This window comes from Phocoena phocoena, chromosome 1 (genome assembly GCF_963924675.1).
Source record: "Phocoena phocoena chromosome 1, mPhoPho1.1, whole genome shotgun sequence".
Classification (NCBI taxonomy): domain Eukaryota; kingdom Metazoa; phylum Chordata; class Mammalia; order Artiodactyla; family Phocoenidae; genus Phocoena; species Phocoena phocoena.
This window is the reverse complement of record NC_089219.1, coordinates 112,985,674-112,998,153: the sequence shown is the minus strand read 5'-3', so window position 1 is coordinate 112,998,153 and position 12,480 is coordinate 112,985,674. Positions and strand designations below refer to the sequence as shown.

The window sequence follows — 12,480 nt, the reverse complement described above, 5'->3', positions numbered from 1 at the left end:
TAAATCAGTGAAACCAGAAGTTTACTGATTCACGAGTTAAAGTCTCTTCACATGATCTCACTTCTTCTCAAATCCTATTTTCATGGATAAGACTGTTAATATATTGTGTATCCTTTAATACTTTTCTTATGTATTTACAAATACGTGCATATGCAAAGCTGTTATTTTATATAAGTGGTAACATACATATTATACTTAATTTTGTAACAACTTTTCTCTTTATAATCTTGGTGATCTTGTCATTTAGTACATATAGAATTACCTTATTGCATGTTAAGAATATATCATAATTTAATTATTCTCCTTCAAAGGGTTACATATTACTTTTTTACATATAGGTCTTAAATCAGCTGAAATTTACTCTTGTATAAGGTATGAGTTAGTGCTATGTTTATTGCCAGTTATTTATCAAGGTTGCAGATTTGTAAGCATTTTTGTTTTATATGTAGTGTCTATAATTTATATTCCCATTGGATTTTTGTGAAGGTTTTTTTCTTTGAAAGGAGAAAAAATTTAATTAAGAGATGTAAATTTTTTGTTTTTTTGGTTTTTTGGTTTTTTTTGCGGTACGCGGGCCTCACACCGTTGTGGCCTCTCCCATTGCGGAACACAGGCTCTGGATGCGCAGGCTCAGCAGCCATGGCTCATGGGCCCAGCCGCTCCGCGGCATGTGGGATCTTCCTGGACTGAGACACGAACCTGTGTCCCTTGCATCAGCAGGCAGACTCTCAGCCACTGCGCCACCAGGGAAGCCCAATTTTTTGTATTTTTACATGGCGGTCTTAGCACTATTAATTGATCATCATTTCCCTACTTGTTTGAAATGATACCTTTATCATATAATAAATTCTTAAATATCTTTGGGTCTTAGGGTCTTCTTTTATATTTTTATATTCTCTTCCCATCAGTCTGTTTTGTTATCAATCTGTTATTTCTGTTTTCATTACTGAGGCTTTTAAAATATCTACAAACAGAATGACTTTTGCCTTCGCTATAGTAAGAAAGTGACAATTTGAGACATCTTAACCAATCACTTTAGGAAGGGTCATGTTAAAAATGCGCCTCAGAGGGCTTCCCTGGTGGCGCAGTGATTGAGAGTCTGCCTGCTAATGCAGGGGACATGGGTTCGTGCCCCGGTCCAGGAAGATCCCACATGCCGCGGAGCGGCTGGGCCTGTGCGTCTGGAGAGACCACAGCAGTAAGAGGCCCGCGTACCGCAAAAAAAAAAAAAAAAAAGCGCCTCAGAGAAAAGGCTTTATTTCAGATAAGCCCTTCTGTTCCAGCAAGTTCTAGTAGCATTAGTCAGCAACATTAAACACTTATTTTCCACAAAATTATATTCTGGAATTTGAGGAGATTATAAAGAGAAAGATACAGTTTCCACCCTCAAGAGATTGTATAGGTAAGGACATGGCACAATGAGTTCCCAGAGATAGCAACAGTTTTTCACCTTTCTCGAACTGGAACCTACTGTAGCACTTGTTATATAGCAGGAGTTTGTTCATTTCTTTCTTTATTTTATTTTATTTTTAAAATTTATTTATTTATTTTTGGCTGCGTTGGGTCTTCGGTGCTGCACACCGTCTTTCTCTACTTGCAGCAAGCAGGGGCTACTCTTCGTTGCAGTGTACGGGCTTGTCACTGCAGTGGCTTCTCTTGTTGTGGAGCATGAGCTCCAGGCATGCAGGCTTCACTAGTTGTGTCACGTGGGCTCAGTAGTTGTGGCTCTCAGGCTCTAGAGCACAGCGCAGTATTTGTGGCACACGGGCTTAGTTGCTCCGCAGCATGTGGGATCTTCCTGGACCAGGGCTCGAACCCATGTCACCTGCATTGGCAGGCAGATTCTTAACCACTGCACCACCAGGGAAGTCCCTCTTCATTTATTTCTAAATTATTTATTGCAAAATTATTTCATGTGCTGAGGGTAAATACAGTTGTAAGCAAATATATAAATATTCCCTGTCCTCATGGTTCTTACATTCTAACTATTATGAAGAATTATTTAGGTTTATGAGCTTATATTAGAGGTAATTGACTCAGTTTTTTTGTGGAAGTAATGACTAAGGTAAAATCTGAAGAACAGACTTTATTTGTTATTTAGAGGAGCAACACCAGAGCATACATTTTAGACTGGTAAGTATGAAAAATCATGGCAGGTTCAGGGAAATGAAAGAAACGTTTTGCGGCCAAAACATGTTAATTAGAGTAGTATGGTGTCAAATGGGTCTAGAGAAAAGGTGGTAGGGACCAGATCTTGCAGAGGTCCTTGTACACCATGTTAAAGAGTTTGATCACTATTCATTGATTAATAACAAACCAGAATGCAAAAGAATATTGTAATGATTATGAGCTGGGTTCTAGAGTCAGAAAAACCTGGGTTCAAATCCTGGATCTAAAAGGAAAAAAGAAAAAATTTTTAAACTCATGTAAAAAAATAAAATAATTAAAATATTTAGAACTGAGTAAATACTGTGCTACATATTGAAATTTGGGTTGTATCTAAAGAGGTACTAGAGGGAGATTCATAGCCATTAATGCTTATATTATTTTATAAGCCATTAATGCTTATATTATTTTCAAGAATGCTGAAAATTTATGAATGAGGATATTACCAAACAAAACTTGTGTCTGCTTGCTGGTACACAGTAAAGCCAAACTAATGATACCAGGTTGTGGTGAGGGAAAGTGCAGCATTTATTACAGGATGCCAAGCAAGGAGTTCAGGACAGGTAGTGCTTAAAAAGCCCGAATTCCCTGATGGGTTTTAGGAAAACATTTTTATCTTTAATTTTTAAAATTAATCTTTAGTGGCGTATAGTTCTCTACAATGTTGTGTTAGTTTCTGCTGTACAGCAAAGTGAATCAGCTATACATATACATATATCCCCTCTTTTTTGGATTTCCTTCCCATTTAGATCACCACAGAGCATTGAGTAGAGTTCCCTGAGCTATATACAGTAGGTTCTCATTAGTTATCTATTTTATACATGATATTGATAGTGTATATATGTCAATCCCAATCTCCCAATTCATCCCACCTCCCTCCTTTCGCTCTTGGTATCCATTCGTTTGTTCTCTACATCTTTGTCTCTATTTCTGCTTTGCAAATAAGATCATCTGTACCATTTTTCTAGACTCCACATATATGTGTTAATATACGATATTTGTTTTTCTCTTTCTGAGTTACTTCACTCTTCATGACAGTCTCTAGGTCCATCCACTTCTCTACAAATGACCCAGTTTTGTTCCTTTTTATGGCTGAGTAATATTCTATTGTATATATGTACCACATCTTCTTTATCCATTCTTCTGTTGATGGACATTTAGGTTGCTTCCATATCCTGGCTATTGTAAATAGTGCTGCAGTGAACATTGGGGTGCATGTGTCTTTTTTTCAATTATGGTTGCTGGGTCATATGGTAGTTCCATATATAGTTTTTTAAGGAACCCACCATACTGTTCTCCATAGGTGGCCATATCAATTTACATTCCCAGCAGTGCAAGAGGGTTCCCTTTTCTCCACACCCTCTCCAGCATTTATTGTTTGTAGAATTTTTGATGATGGCCATTCTGACCAGTGTGAGGTGATACCTCACTGTAGTTTTGATTTGCATTTCTCTAATAATTAGTGATGTTGAGCATCCTTTCATGTGTTTGTTGGCCATCTGTATGTCTTCTTTGGAGAAATGTCTATAGGTCTTCTGCCCATTTTTTGATTGGGTTGTTTGTCTTTCTCATAGTGAGCTGCATGAGCTGTTTGTATAATTTGGAGGTTAATATTTTCTCACCTGCTTCATTTGCGAATATTTTCTCCCATTCTCACGGCTGTCTGTTCGTCTTGTTTATGGCTTCCTTTGCTGTGCAAAAGCTTTTAAGTTTAACTAGGTCCCTTTTGTTTATTTTTGTTTTTATTTTCATTACTCTAGGAAGTGGGTCTAAAAAGATCTTACTGTAATTTATGTCAAGGACTTTTCTGCCTATGTTTTCCTCTAAGAGTTTTATAGTGTCTGCCTTGCATTCAGGTCTTTAATCCATTTTGAGTTTATTTTTGTGTATGGTGTTAGGGAGTGTTCTGATTTCATTCTTTTACATGTAGCTGTCCAGTTTTCCCAGCACCACTTACCGAAGAGGCTGTCTTTTCTCCATTGTATATTCTTGCCTCCTTTGTCATAGATTAGGTGACCATAAGTGCATGGATTTATCTCTGGGCTTAGGAAAGCATCTTTAAAGGCAAGGTGAGGGAGGGACATCCCAGGTATATGATCAGCTCATGCACAAATCTGCAATTGGTTGATGGTGAGGTAACAGGGTGGTGTCACAGAGGTTAAGATTATCAATCCTTAGGTGCCAGTAGGTCTGTGGTGCTTATGATCATCAAGTAAGTAATTTCTCCCATTTGGTTTTAGCATCTGTAAAACAACTTCAGGAAATGTGCATCAGATACTATTATCTAGGTACTTCAGAGAGGAAATAAGCAGAGGATATAGGGGAGGGGTCTGTCCTGGGAAGACCCCATAGGGTCCTTCTTGGTTACAAATAGTCCAGTTAAGAAATTCTAAAAACAATGGGACTTCCCTGGTGGCACAGTGGTTAAGAATCCGCCTGCTAATGAAAGGAACACGGGTTTGAGCCTTGGTCCGGGAAGATTCCACGTGCCGCGGAGCAACTAAGCCCACGAGCAACAACTACTGAAGCCTGTGCACCTGGAGCCTGTGCTCCACAACAAGAGAAGCCACCACAATGAGCAGCCTGCACACTCTAACGAAGCGTAACCCCCCCCTTTGCCGCAACTAGGGAAAGCCCGTGTGCAGCAACGAAGACCCATTGCAGCCAAATTTTTAAAATTTATTTAAAAAAGAAAAGAAATTAGAAAAATGAGAATAAGCCCCAAAATGTAAAGGACAGAGATAAAACATACACATTAAATTAACAAAATAAAGCTAAGGTACAGTAGAGAGAGTCACTGAAGACCAAAGTTTGTAATACTAATGATAACGAATAAAATATACAAACTTCCGGTAAGGTTGATCAATAAAGGAAGAGAAAGGGAATAATAAAATTAGGAACTAAAAAGGAAATAACCTATATATGAGAGATTAAAATGTGAGTACTCTAAGAACTTTATGCCCAACAAATTGTAAAACTCAGTTGAAATGTATGTGCTGTTTTCCTAGGAAAAATACCTACTCAGAAAGAAATACCCTTTGTCCTTCTGTAATGTAAATTGAATCTACAACGTCTTGCCACACGAAAGCACCAGGACCAGGTTTAAAAGAGGGTTCTATCTCTCTTTAAAAAGATCATTTCAGTCTCATTAAAACTCTTTAGAGAATATGAAGGGAGTTTGAAGAGGAATACACATACAGAAAGTATATAAATAGAAGTAACCAGTTTAAAAAATTATTTTTAATAAATTTATTTATTTGTTTTTGGCAACATTGGGTCTTCGTTGCTGTGCGCAGCCTTTCTCTCGTGGTGGGTGCGCGAGCTTCTCATTACGGTGGCTTCTCTTGTTGCAGAGCACAGGCTTAGTTGCTCTGCAGCATGTGGGATCTTCCTGGGCCAGGGCTTGAACCCATGTCCCCTGTATTGGCAGGCAGATTCTTAACCACTGTGCCACCACGGAAGCCCTAAAAAATTGTTTTATAAAGTTAACACCTATGTAGATACAGAACAGGTGAACATATAGAACATTGGTAGCATCCCATGTTCTTTCCCAGTCATACACCACTTCCTTGCCAGTAGCTATAATCAATCTCCTGAATTTTACCTTTTTTCATACCATTTAAGTATTCAATGTAGACAATATAGTTTAGTTTATCCTTCCTGAACTTCACTGAAATGGAATTATACAGGACATATGCTTTTGTGCCTCACCTTTTTTGCTCAACATATAAATGTAAAACCATCTCTGTTGTTGCATGTTGCTGTAGTTACCTCCTTTTTGTTATTTTATAGTTATCCATTGTATGTAATAGTCTTCCTTTTTTTAAAATTTTTTTGAAGTATAGTTGATTTACAATGTGTTAATTTCTGCTGTACAGCAAAGTGACTCAGTTATACATACATTTTTTTTTCATATTCTTTTCTATTTATGGTTTATCACAGCATATTGAATATAGTTGCCTGTGCTATACAGTAGGACCTTGTTTATCCATCCTATATATACTAGTTTGCACTTGCTAATCCCAAACTCCCAATCCTTTCCTTCCCCACCTCTCCTCCCCCTTGGCAACCACAAGTCTGTTCTCTATGTCTGTGAGTCTGTTTCTGTTTTGTAGATAGGTTCATTTGTGTCGTATTTTAGATTCCACATGTAAGTGACAACATATGGTATTTGTCTTTCTGACTTACTTCGATGAGTATGATAATCTCTAGATCCATCCATGTTGATACAGATATAGAGTTTTTCTGTTTTACTCTTGGGTTATTTTCATTTTGACACTATTACCCAAAAATGCTGCTCTTAACATTCCTCTAATGTTCACTGGTGGATATGGACACTAATTCCTCTAGGGTTTATACCTAGGAATAGAATCACTGAATGAAACAATGGATTTGCCCCAAGACTTAATTTTAAGCTATGGTATATTGAGCTAGCATGGAACTGAATATAGAATTGGATAAGAGAAATGGATCCATACATGCAAGCTTGCTATATGATGGAGGTGACACTACATATCAATAAGGAAATAAAATTATATTCAATAAATGGTGCCCCAGAAGTTGATATTGCATAGGAATGGGAATGAAATTGGATTCTGTCTTAATCCATGTATAAAAATCAGTTCCCAGTTGGTTAAATAAATACATAAGTGTAAAAAGCAAGCCTTCAAACTTTTAAAGGCTAATACAGAAGGAGGAAAACTTTATGACCTTGTTTCTCAGAAAGGAGTTCATAAACAAGATATCAAAAGCAGTAAGCATACAGGTAAAGATTGATATACTGCATTATTATTAAAACTAAGAATTTCCGTTTATCAAACATCATCCGAATAAATGTATGAAGACTTGCTACAAACTGGGAGAAGAAATTTATAAGATATAATTTATAGGGCTTCCCTGGTGGCGCAGTGGTTGAGAGTCTGCCTGCCGATGCAGGGGGCGCGGGTTCGTGCCCCGGTCTGGGAAGATCCCACATGCCGCGGAGTGGCTGGGCCCGTGAGCCATGGCTGCTGAGCCTGCGCGTCCCGTGCTCCACAACGGGAGAGGCCACAACAGTGAGAGGCCCGTGTACTGCAAAAAAAAAAAGAAGATATAATTTATACATTTTTGGTATCCAGAGTATGTAACCAAAAAAGTATTTCAAAACAACCCAGTATGATCCAGCAATTACCTTTTACACAGCTTAGGAAAACTCCTGCCCAATGATCACCAGAAAGCATTTTTTTGGAAAAGTAGTAGCAAGATTGATTATAATATATAGAAACTGGAAATATCCCAGATTAACAGGAAAAGGAATAAGTATATTATAGTTTTTTGTACAATGGAATATGATATGGTAATAAAAATTAATGAATTATAGCTGACATGTAATGATATTGAATCAGTCTTAGACAAGATTAAATGAAAGAAACAAGACCCTAAAAATGATATACTAACTGATTTTGTTTTTATAAAGCAAAAAAAAGCCACAAAAATAAACAATGTATTGTCTTAATGTAGATAAATATATCATAAGCCATATTTTATTTTATTTATTTTTATATTTTTTGGCTGTGCCACGTGGCTTGTGAGATCTTAGTTCCCTGACCAGGGATTGAACGCAGGCCATGGCAGTGAAAGCACTGAGTCCTAACCACTGGACTGCCAGGGAATTCCCATAAAGCCATATTTTAAAATACCTTACCTCTTCTTCTTTCTCTTTTCTTTCCTGAAGAATTCAATCTTAAAGCCATTTGGTAGGTATCTGTATGGGATGTGGAAACCATGGTGACCCTGAGCTGGGTGTTGGAGGCTTATTGAGGTGAAGAGTTGGGTTATGGGGCGAGGGCAAGGGAATGTTAACCCAGCCTACGGTGTCAGAGCCCAAGTGGGATAAGAAGGATGTTCTTGTAATGAGAGTGCACAGTGTCGGGTGTTAGGGACCAGCAAGGTTAGGAAGTGTCCATCTCAGATCTCCTTAATAAGAATTTTTAAAATTCTATGAGTAGGCATTTGCATTTCCTTTAAAGCCCTCAAGGTGATTCTGATATACATGGTCTATAGACAGAACTTGGAGAAACATGGCACTTGAAGAGTTTATATATGTAGAATATATACAGACACATATAAGCAGGAAAGCAGAAAACATTTTTGATTTTAGGAGGAAGAAACATAATGTAAGGCACAGAAAAAATGAATTTGGCTATAAGGAGAATAGGAAAAAATAAAATATGAAGCCAATCCATCTCATAACCAAGTAAGATTTATCCCAGTTATACAAAACTTGTTCAACATTTGAAAATCACGTTAACAGGCTAAAGAAGAAATATCACAAGGTCATATCAGTAAATGCAGAAAATTTTTTGACAAAAATCTAACACATGTTCATGATAAAAAGATAGCAATCTAGGAATAAAAAGAAACTACCTCAACCTAATAAAAGCTATATGTAAAAAACCCACAGCTGACAACTTCAGTGGTGAAAGACAGAGGTTTTCCACTATTATCAGAAACTAGGAAAGGAAGCCCACTTTTGCCGCTTCAGTACAATTTTGTATTGAAATTCCTAACCAGAGCAGTTAGGCAAGAAAAAGAAAAGCCTGTGTTTATGGGGTGGAAGACTTAAGGTATCAGTACTACCCAAAGTGATCTACAGATTCAGTGCAATCCGTATTAAAATCCCAGTGATGTTTTCTGTGAAATAGAAAAATCCATCCTAAAATTCATGAGGAATCTCAAGGGATTCCAAATAGCCAAAACAATCTTGAAGAAAAAGAACAAAATTGGAGGACTCACACTTCTATATTTTTTTCTTTTTATTGTCCTTTTGCACTGGCTATGACCTTTAACTGATGTTGAATTTAAGTTATGAGAGCAGACATTTGTCTTTTCATTAATATTTGGGAAACTGTATTCAGTCTTTCACTATTAAGTATGAGGCAAAAAGAAAATCTAGGAAATTCCCTGATACGTCATTGCTTAGGTCCCAAGGTACCTAGCCAATCTGTGTGCTTATGTTTATTTTATATATAATTTCAAGGGTTTTTAGTTGTACTTAATGGGAGGATAGGTAGAAGTGTCTGTTCCATCTTTGCCTGGAACTATATTCACCTTAATTTTTAAAGATGTTTTTGATTGATTTAGAATTCTCTTTTGACAGGCTCCTCCCCTCCCCTTCCTTTTAGCACTTCCAGATGTCTTTTCATTGCCTTCTGGCTTGCATTATTTCAGACATGAAATCTGCATTCATTCTTATTTTTGTACTCCTGTATAGACTGTGTATTTTTTCTCTGGCTCTTTTTATTTTCTTCATCAATAGTTTTCAGGAAGTTTATTATGATATGCCATACTTGATTTTTTTTTTAGTTTATATTGTTTCTGGTTTGTTTAGCTTCTTGGAACTTTGGGTTTATACTTTTTATCAAATTTAGAAAAATTTTGGTCATTGCTCTTTTTTTTCATTTTGAATTTTTTAATATTGTAAATGTCACATTATTGTGTGTATGTTTTTTGTTCTTTTCTATATGTTCGATTTTATTTTGGTAGGCAGTTAAGTTACTTGTGGATTGGTTTGGATTCTTTTGAAGATAGTTTTTAAGCTTTATTAGAGCTGGCTTTTATTCCAGAGATAGTTGAGCCCTACAAAAATGGATAATGTTACCCTCTGGGATCTCTATTGAATGCCCACAGTGTTGGGCAGTGTCTTTCACTCTCCCTAGTGGAATCTGAGTATCTGTCATCATGTGGGAGCTCTGGAAATTGTTTAGGTTATAATACTCTGGTGGTTCTTTGTCCAGCCTTATGGAATTTCACCTTGCACATACACAAACTTAGTATTTAGCAATGTACTAAAGGAGACCCTTACACAGATTTCTAGAGTTATTTTTCTCCATAGCTTTCTCCACTCCAGTACTCTGCCTCACAAATTCTAAATACCTCAGCCTCTCCATATTCTGATCTCTTTTCAACTCATTAAGTTGGCCATTCTCTGCTTTGGCTCTACTCCCTCTACCTCAGTCCTTGTAAAGGCAAAGTGGTTATAGGAATCATCTCTTTCTATTTTATTTCCAATTTTCTCAGGGATCACAGTGCTATAGTCGCTGTTGTCCAGTGTCTGATAATTGTTTCATAAACTTACTTCAGGTTTATTGTACTTTGCCGTGTTTCTATTAGTTTCTGTCAGGAGGACAGAAATCTGGTATCTGTTACTCCAGCATGACCAGATGAGGAAGTCCACATGTCTCTTTTTATAATTGCTCTAATGTTTTTTTAAGTAGATAATTATTTGTAGGAAAAAAATTTCACCATAAAATTATCTTTAAACTTCTCTTTCTAGCTTTACTGAAGCAGCAGTTGAGATTCCCAGTCCTCCTGAAACCCCAGCCAAACCTCCCGAACCTGAAAGTACCTTGCAGCCTGTGCTTTCTCTCATCCCAAGAGAAAAGAAGGCCCCACGTCCCCCAAAGAAGAAGTATCAGAAAGCAGGGCTGTATTCTGATGTTTACAAAACTACAGAGTAAGTAGTGGTACCTATCAGCTGACATCCTTTAAAGACTTGTCATTCTTCCATGTTTTAAATAATACTTTGACTATCAAGAAAAACAAAAAACAATACAAATGTAATATACACAAATACAAATCTCATCACAAGCACCTCATTGTTCACTGTACTCATGATATGTTGTTTGGGGCTAATTATTTTCCCTGATCTTTATCTTCTCTCTGCCTTTCTAGATTATATTTCTGTAGTTTGGATTCTAATGATGCCTGTTTTGTTAATTGAAATTAAGAAAAGGGACACTCTGCTTGTATCTAAAATGATCTTGATGGTTTTCTACATTCATTCCTCATTTGTTAAATGCTGTGTTCCAAACTATTTGCCAGATGAGTAAAATACTTCTTATTTTTAAGAACTTCATATTCCGTTGGGAAAGTTCAGCTTGATAAGTCCTCTGATGGAAACATTTTAAAACCCCAGAGAGCTATCAACTCACTATATCATTCATTAAGAAGTAGTTCACAGAGTATACTTGAGTTAGGTTTTGGACATTCAGCAGTAGTTTGCAAGATGGAGAAGGGCATTCCAGTTAGGATAGCATGTACCAGGGCACATCCTAGGATGCGAAGACTTTTCATGTATTAGAACAACTCAGAAGTTCACTTTTTCTGAAATATGGTGTTGTGGAAAATAAGCATTGTGTGATAGGGACCATGGACTTTACTGACTCTTAAGATATTTATAAGCTATAGGAAATTTAATATACTATTTTTAGAAAAGGAAGTGCAAATTTGTGTTTTAAGATAACTCTGGCTGGGCTTCCCTGGTGGCGCCGTGGTTCAGAGTTCGCCTGCCAATGCAGGGGACATGGATTCGTGTCCCGGTCCGGGAAGATCCCACATGCCGCGGAGTGGCTAGGCCTGTGAGCCATGGCCGCTGAGCCTGCACGTCCGGAGCCTGTGCTCCGCAGCGGGAGAGGCCACAACAGTGAGAGGCCCATGTACTGCAAAAAAAAAAAATAATAATAACTCTGGCAACAGAGTGGAAAATGAATTGAATGAGAGAGTTACTAATGGCAGAAATTCACAGTATCCATCAAAAGGTCATGAGGAATTCTTGAATTTAGGCAAGAAAAGAATGAAATTGAAAGAGGAACAGTTACATTTTAGAGATACATCTGACTTGGTATGGTTAAAGTGATCGTATAAATCACAACACTTTATTTTGCATTGAAAAGATCTTTCATTAATTTGCCACTGAGGTAGGTATCACATAAACTCTTTGTACTCCATTTCTGCTGCTTGGGTCATGAAAACATTTTATTAGTTAGGCTTAGTTTCAGCTGCCAATGATAAGAAACCCTCTCAAATAACCAAGACTTTTTAAAGATAAACATTTATTTTCCTTTAATTTAAAAAAAGTTGTGAAGTACACAGTTCAGAGTTAACATGGTATCTTCACAGTGTCTTCAGGGACCTAGACTCCTTTTTTTCTGTTCTTCCATTTCAACACTAAGCTTGCGTTCCTATGGTTACCTTTTGTTCCAACATAACTGCCATAAGGTCTTCATTACAGAGAGGATAAAAGAGGAAAAGGGAGTAAAAAACAAGTATTGTACCTTCTTTGTAAGGAAGCATTATGGAGTGAATGTGTTCCCCTGAAATTTCATATATTGAACCCCTAATCCCCAATGTGATGATATTTAGAGATGGGGCCTTTAGGAAGTATTGAATAATTATAGGTTATTTGGGTGGAGCCCTCCTGAATGAGATTAACATCCTTATAAAGAGAGACACAGAGAGAGATGATTTCTCTCTCTACTCTGTGAGTATACAACA

At 37.1% G+C, this 12,480-nt stretch overlaps 1 protein-coding gene across 1 annotated transcript in view; it reads left to right on the top strand.

The window, feature by feature from the left end:
- ASH1L (ASH1 like histone lysine methyltransferase) overlaps window positions 1-12,480 on the top strand; it is a 217,459-nt gene that overhangs the window by 91,208 nt on the left and 113,771 nt on the right. Inside the window, exon 7 of the mRNA XM_065878757.1 lies at window positions 10,481-10,660. Coding sequence (XP_065734829.1) covers window positions 10,481-10,660 — 180 coding nt within the window. The remainder of the gene's footprint in view (window positions 1-10,480; window positions 10,661-12,480) is intronic.